This window comes from Sinocyclocheilus anshuiensis, unplaced genomic scaffold (assembly GCF_001515605.1).
Source record: "Sinocyclocheilus anshuiensis isolate Anshui unplaced genomic scaffold, SAMN03320099.WGS_v1.1 scaffold595, whole genome shotgun sequence".
NCBI classification, from domain to species: Eukaryota; Metazoa; Chordata; class Actinopteri; order Cypriniformes; family Cyprinidae; genus Sinocyclocheilus; species Sinocyclocheilus anshuiensis.
The window spans coordinates 426,259-434,486 of NW_015551037.1; the positions used below are offsets into that span (position 1 = coordinate 426,259).

The 8,228-nt window shown below is 34.4% G+C and overlaps 1 protein-coding gene across 2 annotated transcripts in view; it reads left to right on the forward strand.

The window, feature by feature from the left end:
- LOC107661354 (squalene synthase-like) overlaps positions 1 to 8,110 on the forward strand; it is a 14,949-nt gene extending 6,839 nt beyond the window's left edge. Inside the window, exons 3-8 of one of the 2 annotated variants that reach the window (XM_016450878.1) lie at positions 1,047 to 1,230; positions 2,667 to 2,795; positions 2,980 to 3,171; positions 5,214 to 5,390; positions 6,847 to 6,999; positions 7,706 to 7,930. In XM_016450878.1, the coding sequence (XP_016306364.1) occupies positions 1,047 to 1,230; positions 2,667 to 2,795; positions 2,980 to 3,171; positions 5,214 to 5,390; positions 6,847 to 6,999; positions 7,706 to 7,930 (1,060 nt within the window). Of the gene's footprint in view, positions 1 to 1,046; positions 1,231 to 2,666; positions 2,796 to 2,979; positions 3,172 to 5,213; positions 5,391 to 6,846; positions 7,000 to 7,705 lie in introns of both variants that reach the window. The other variant, XM_016450877.1, reaches the window with a different exon arrangement.
- The last annotated feature ends 118 nt before the right edge of the window (positions 8,111 to 8,228 follow it).

An 8,228-nucleotide genomic window follows, 5' to 3' on the forward strand; every position in this document is an offset into this window, starting at 1 on the left:
ACTCTCACTCACACACACACACACACACACACACACACACACCCATACTCTCTTACACACATACACACACACACATACTCTCTCTCTCACACACACATACTCTCTCTCTCACACACATATACTCTCTCTCACACACACACACATACTCTCTCTCACTCACACACACACATACTCTCTTACACACATACACACACATACTCTCTCTCTCACACACATACTCTCTCTCACACACACACACACACACACACACACACATACTCTCTCACACACACACGCATACTCTCTCACACACACACACATACTCTCTCTCACACACTCACACACACACACACACACACGCATACTCTCTCACACACACACACACACACATACTCTCGCACACGCATAAAATGCAATATTTCTTTAAATTCTATAATTCATATTCTATATCTTATAGACTACTTAAATCTGTTATTGTGCATATATCAAAAAATTCAACACTCTGTCTTCATTAACATTATTTTCTACATTTTTAGAATAATATTAAAGTGATGAAAACTATAAAATAACACAAATGGAAGTATGGGAATAACGTAGTGATGAAAACGTGACACAATGTGCAGTTGTTAAATTTTAACGTGGCCAAGAAACTAAAGCGTGTGCAAAATGCAAATCTAATTTTAAGTGTTTAAGCATTTAAGTAAATAGTTTTTCAGATTATGTGTGTCTGGTAGTGAAGCATTTTAGAGGATACTGAGATTATTTTCCCCTTTAAATCTTTATACATTTGTTTTCTTGCTTTCTTCCCTCTTGATGCCGCCTGGTTAAAGCGTTTCATGCCTTCTACGTGACCCGTCCTATTTTAAGATCCCTGTGTTGAGTTTGCAAACCCTGCAGAGCGTCCCGATCAATGTGAGACTGAACAGAAGTCAAGAAGACGCTCTGAGATGTCACTCAGTCATGTGTGCATCAGCTGCTCAGAATAGACCGCGTTTGTTCACTCTGTGTTGTGTAGAAACACACTGCAGATCTTCATGGATGTTAAATCACTCACGTCTCTCACTCAGGCATGCGGTGTGTATTTTCTACCTGGTTCTGCGAGCTCTGGACACAGTGGAGGACGACATGAGCATCCCGCTGGAGAAGAAAGTCCCGTTACTGCAGGACTTCCACACGTTCCTCTATCAGCCCGAATGGAGCTTCGCCGAGAGCCGAGAGAAAGACCGGCAGGTGCTGGAGGATTTCCCCACGGTCAGTCAACACAATGCATCACAACATCAAAATCTAAATCTTAGGAATTGTCTTTTGCAAAAAGAGAGTGAAACCTGTTTTAGGAGCATTTTTAGGAGTTTTTGCATTATATTGCATGCTTTTTGGCATTATGTGGATGATAATTAAAAGCATTTTATCCCCAAATTCTTATTGCTGTAACAAAGCAAGTATAACTCTCATTATTCTCAGCGATGATTCTTATTACTGTAACGAAATTATATATATATATATATATATATATGTTTAATAGCCGTTTTAATAATATAGAATTTTTGTAAATGTTATGTAAATGTAAATTATTAATTATTAGGGATGCATCGAAATGAAAATTCTGGGCCGAAACTGAAAAATTCTGGATGCACTTGGCCGAAAACCCAAACCGAAAATGCTTTGTAATAATTATTTATTATTTTATTAAATAATATAAAGTAATTTTGTAAGACTTTTTAATTTAACTCAATCATTGTAATGATACTGAATTTAAAAACCAAAAGCTAATAAAATAACCACACGTTTATTGTAAGTAATATAAGAGTATATTTTTATTCAGTTCTATGCAACAGAATCCGATCTAACTGTTTTTTTTTATTTTTATTATTAATTATCCAAATAATATATAGTCTTACAAAGCTATTATTATCAGAGCATGTGAGCAGAGCAGTGAACGAGAGGGGTATTTATTTTCGCGCTCCATATATTTTCGGCTCATATTTTCAGCCATTTTTCTCTTTTGTCCGAAAACCGAAAATGCCATTTTCGGCCGATAATTTTCGGCGGCCGAAATTTCGGTGCGTCCCTATTAATTATATATGTATGACTATAACTGTCATTGTTCTCAGTAATTATTGTTATTACTGTAATGAACATTTTACATTGTTACATTTAAAAAAAAAAAATATATATATATATATATATATATACACACTCACACGCACAAAATCTATTCACATGTACTATAATATAATATAATGTTTAATACATTTTATAATAATAATTTAGTACAAGAATGGCCATTTATGTATAAATCTATTAATATTAAAAAAAATATATAAAAAAAACATTAAATAAGACCTTTTAATTATTTACATTTTGAAAAAAAAAAAAAAGCCTTTTTATCAGAATTTTTATTTTTATTTTTTATTATTATGGGGTGAAAAAGTCCTGATGTGAACCCCTGGTTTCGTGTGACTCACTGAAACAGCAAAGAAGCAGTGGAAATGTATTTTTATTTTGACAAACCAACTTGAACTTGTTGAGCCACGTTTCTTCATTTTGTTGTTTTGCTGCTTTTGTAAAATTCTGCATTTTTAATTCCACTTCTGCTTTTACTAGCTTCTCTGTTGTGCATTACTTTATGCTTTTTTGTTTTTATTTTATGCTTTTTTTAATACACACATTTGTTCTGTTTTCCTCAGATTTCGGTGGAGTTCAGGAATTTGGGCCAGGAGTATCGTGACGTGATTTCAGACATTTGTCACCGGATGGGTGTGGGAATGGCCGAATTCCTGGAGAAGAAGGTGTCTTGCATGAAGGAATGGGACAAGGTAAACTTTACAGGTGTATTTGACGTGTTGGTTTGATGTTAATCCATCTGCATGTAGATTTATATGCGTATAACTCCTCAGACCGATGCAGAAGAGCTCTCGTTGCATTTTAAAGCATGTCTGACATTCTGCATGAGACGTTTGTCATGTATAATGTTGTAAACGTCTCTCTGGCTGTGTACAGTACTGTCATTATGTGGCGGGTCTGGTGGGGATCGGTCTGTCCCGTCTGTTCTCCGCGTCCCAGCTGGAGGATGCTGAGGTGGGCCGGGACACGGAGCTGGCGAACTCCATGGGTCTGTTCCTCCAGAAGACCAACATCATCAGGGACTATCTGGAGGACCAGCAGGAGGGAAGGGCTTTCTGGCCGCAGGAGGTACAAGCCTTTAACCCTGCTCTCGTCCCGTTCCTGATGCGCTTCCATGACCGTGTTGTAAATTTGCAGTAAAAAATGGCAGCTTTGGTTTCCGAAACTTTACCAAATACAGTAGCAATATTTTAGGTTTTACGGGACTGAACTTAAATTTATGGTATTTCATTAACTGATATAATGTTAATATTCCATTTAGAGTAATAAAACATGTTTATTATAAAACGGAGAGTTCCGGTGCTTGATTCTGATTGGCTGAGCCGCATTCAACGCTGTTGTAAATTACTCTACAAAGTAACACACACCTTTGTTTACTTCTGTGTGTTGCAACCGCTTTGTTGCAACCACAACTGATTCTGAGGCGCTACATTGTTTGGTGGAAGAATACTGTTTTTATTAATATCATTACACTTTATTTGCTCTGTTTTATTTTGTGAAACCTTACTACGTATATGGAATAACCGTTTTATAAAAGCAATAAGCCCCATGAAGCCGTGGTTTACAGTGAATTTATAACAGCTAAGGGGTTTTTAGACAATCCGCTTCGCGTCGTAACAACGCCCTTAGCTGTTATAAATTCACTGTAAACCATGGCTTCACGGGGCTTATTGCTTTTATAAAACGGTTATTCCATATTGATTTATTGTACCAGTGGTATTTTAGTATCATTGATATACCATTATAATTTTTGTTAATATTTTGAAGTAGATATTATTTTTATATTGTCTATTTTTATTTTAATTTTAGTTAAGGTTTTAGCAATTTAGTTTGTTAGTTTTTTTTTCTAAGTATGTCTGTTTATTTAGTTTTAGTCTTTAGTCATTTTAGTACTTAAACTAAACAAAAATGAAAAAATTTTGAAAAAAGTTTTAACATTTTTATATTTTATTTTATTTTATTTCAGTTCATGTTTATTTTATTTCAAGTAATACATTTTTTTATTCATTGTTTTTGTTTTATATTTTCAGTTTTAATTTTAATTGTAAAGTTTTAGTCATTTTATTGTGTTTTTGTCTTTTTTTTGTATGTGTGCATATTTTTTACTGTGTTTTTGTAATTTTATTTATTTATTTATTTAAATAGGTCCATATTTTTTTATAAAGTTTCAGTTTTGCGTTTAAGTTTTAGTTTGAATTGCTGTAGTATTTGAACTTAAACTAAATGAAAAAAATTAGAAATATTGATTTGCATCTAGCTAAAATAGGTTTAATATTTTTATATTTTATTTTATTGTATTGTATTTCAGTTAATGTTTATTTTTATTTGAAGTAATGACATTTTTATCATTTTAGTTTTATATTTTGTTTTTATATTTTCCTTTTTTAATTTTGGTTAAAGTTTTAGTAATTTTGTTGTGTGTTTTTGTCATTTTTTTATATGTCTATGTACATGTATATTATTTGTGTCCCTGGAGCGCAAAAGCAGTCTTAAGTCGCTGGGGGATATTTGTAGCAATAGCCAACAATACATTGTATGGGTCAAAATTATTGATTTTTCTTTTATGCCAAAAATCATTAGGATATTAAGTAAAGATCATGTTCCAAGAAGATATTTTGTACATTTCCTACTGTAAATATATCAAAAATGTGTTATCATTAGTAATATGCATTGCTAAGAACTTTCAGATTTTCTCAACATTTAGATTTTTTTGCACCCTCAGATTCCAGATTTTCAAATAGTTGTATCTCAGCCAAATATTGTTCTATCCTAACAAACCATACATCAATGGAGAGATTATTATTCATCTTTCAGATGATGCATAAATCTCAATTTAAAAAAATGGACCCTTATGACTGGTTTTGTGGTCCAGGGACACATATGTCAATTATTAAGTTTTTGTTGTTGTTTTCATTTATTTAGTTTTATTTAGGCCACTCAAAATTCTAAATAATAATAAAAAAATATTATTGAACAAAAATAGAAGTTACATTTCAAGGCTTTTGACTGCGAAGCTAGCAAGTGTGACCCACAAATGAAGGGCCCAGAGGGTTCAAATCCCGATCATGTTTTACATGCATGTGTGAATGAATGCTGTTTCTGCTCCGCAGGCCTGGAGTCAGTTCACGGCCCGTCTGGAGGATTTCTCCCATCCTCAGCACCTGAGCTCCGCTCTGTCCTGCCTCAACCTGCTGGTGACCGACGCCCTCCGCCACGTCCCAGACGTCATCGCATACCTCTCCCGCCTCCGCAACCAGAGCGTCTTCAACTTCTGTGCCATTCCTCAGGTCTGATTCATTTCTGACACCGAACGCTGAACCTTCATCTGTTTATGTGGAGTTCAGCGGGGTCAGGTCTCACACAGAGATAGTGCAATGCAAAGTTATCTAATGCTATAAGGGTGCAGATTATAGAAATGACACACAGATGAATGCATGGTTTTAAAAATGCATTCCACTGTGCTGCTTTACCGTAGTTTTTCTATTCAAACATGCGCTGGATGCACTGTTGTTATCATTAACTAAAACTAAAATTGCTAAAATTATTTACATTAATTGAAAAAAGAAGCTAAACAAAATATAATAAATAAAATGTTTAATCTTGTTTCAGTTAGCTGCGAAGGCAAAATAAAAAAAGGCAAATTAAATTTTTTTTGATTAGTTTAAATTGAAGTACAAACATGGCCAAAACTAAAATAAAAATTTACAAAAGCTAAATAGACATAAATAAAATTGACTAAAACTCAAAACAAAACCAACACAAACAAAATAACTAAAACTATAACTTAAGTTGAAAATGTGAAATATAAAAATTAATTAAAAAAACTTAACTTATTTTATTTCAGTTGTGAAAGCAGAATTTCTCATTTGTTTGAAGTTGAAGTACTGCAGTTACTAAAATTAAAACTGAAAGAAAAATTAATAATAACTAAATATAAATGTTATTTTTTTTAAAACACAACAAAACTACAAAAACTTTTAAAGTAAAATTAAAAATAAAAACTAATTCAAAATAGAATATAAAAAAGTACACTTATTTTATTTCAGTTACAGATGCAGAATTTCTTATTTCTGTTTAGTTTAAGTTGAAGTACTAAAATTACTCAAACATAATAAAATAAAATAATAAATAAAATAAAATAAATAATTAATAAAAACTAAAAAGACATTAAAAAAGAAAAATGACTAAAACATAAAAATATTACAAAAACATTAGCTAAAATGAAAATGGAAAATATAAAAATAAAAACTTAATCAAAATAGAATATAAAAAAACTTAAACATTTTATTTTTAGTTACGAAGGCAGACTTTCTCATTTTTGTTTAAAGTGCTAAAATCACTAAAACTAAAACTGAAATAAAAAATGTATAAAAACTAAAAAGACAGTAAAAATCAAAAACTAGTAAAAAAAAAAGACTAAAGCATACGACAAAATTACTAAAACAAATTAAAATGAAAAAGGGAAAAAATATATAATAATAATAATAATAAATTAAAAAATAATAAAAGCTAAAAAAGACAATAAAAAAATTTAAAACTAATAAAAAAAGACCAAAACACAACAAAATTACTAAAACTAAAATGAAAATTGAAAATATAAAAATATTTACATGCATATTTAAACCAACACAACTAATAAAAGTACTAATGAAAATACATACTAAGATAGTAAAGACACTAAAATAACAGTGATGGAAAGCTCTCCTGTTGCTGACTGTTATTATGGTGCTTTCCTCCGCTCAGGTGATGGCGATAGCGACTCTGTCGGCGTGCTACAACAATCCTCAGGTGTTTCAGGGTGTGGTGAAGATCCGGAAGGGTCAGGCCGTGACGCTCATGATGCAGGCTACAAACATGTGCGCCGTCCAGAGCATCATCGCACAGTACAGTCAAGAGGTGCGTCCTGAAACACAGTTCTGTCAAGACAACTCTCGGAGGGATTGGTGTAACCCCTCTCTCCCGGGTCCTCTCTGCCACACCTCGTTCTCGCTCCGAGTGGGTCTCCGGCATGGGAGGCGGACGCACTAACAAGGAGGCTAAAGACTGTAGTCTCTAGCATCAGTCACTAGTGCGTCTCTTGAGATCAGGGGAGTGAGGTTTACCTGCACAGCACTTACTCGCTGGCCTCCGTTACATTGGCATGTTAATGTACATGACAATGTTAATGTATTTGGTATTGGCGGAATAGATCTGCTACGCTGCTGCTGTGGCACATCATGCACAATACAATACATCCACAACATGCTGCTGTGAGCATGTAAGAAATACTGCTGCTGCACATATAACGTACATGAAATAACCCCCGTATAGCATACATGAATCACTTCGTAGCAGATCTATACAGGTGGAGCTGGGGAAGGTGGAGGGTTTCTGAAGCACGCTGCAACTGCTACAAGCACTAGTCATATATTTGAATGTTGAGCAGCGAGCTCATTGGCTACCGATACAGGAAAGAACCAATCAGCTGTGCCATGTGATAATGATGTCTAATAATGAGTTAGACCTATCGGACTGCGCCATCTAGAGTTTCATGCCAGAACTCTGTATTTCACCGTCCTCCGTACTGCAGCCGTTTACTCCGGTAATCCTCATCTCCCCACAGATCCTGCAGAAGGTTTCCGTCACAGACCCGTCCCGGGAGAAGACTCTGTTTATCCTGAGTGTCATCCGTGAGAAGAGCCTGTCTCCAGCCGTGCTGTCGTCCCGCGCGCACCACATCTCTCCGGTCTACGTCTCGGCCGTCATGCTGTTAGCGGCACTCAGCTGGCAGTATCTGAACGCCACGGCCGGGCAGCCACCAGGGGGCGCAGACATGCATGGACACTGAGACCACACCCTCCGACTGCCCAAAAACTGCCAGACCAAAATGCTTGAAAAAGGCATGAGTTTGGGATGTTTAGTTTTTTTTTTTCTATTTTGCTAAAATTTGTTCAGGTCATTTTCACCCCATAATCAAAAACATAAATAAATAAATATGAAAAAAATTATATATACACTACCGGTCAAAAGTTTGGGATCAGTTAGACTTGTAATGTTTTTTAAAGAAGTCTCTTCTGCTCATCAAGGCTGTATTTATTTGATCAAAAATACAGAAAAAAACAGTAATCTTGCAAAATGTTATTACA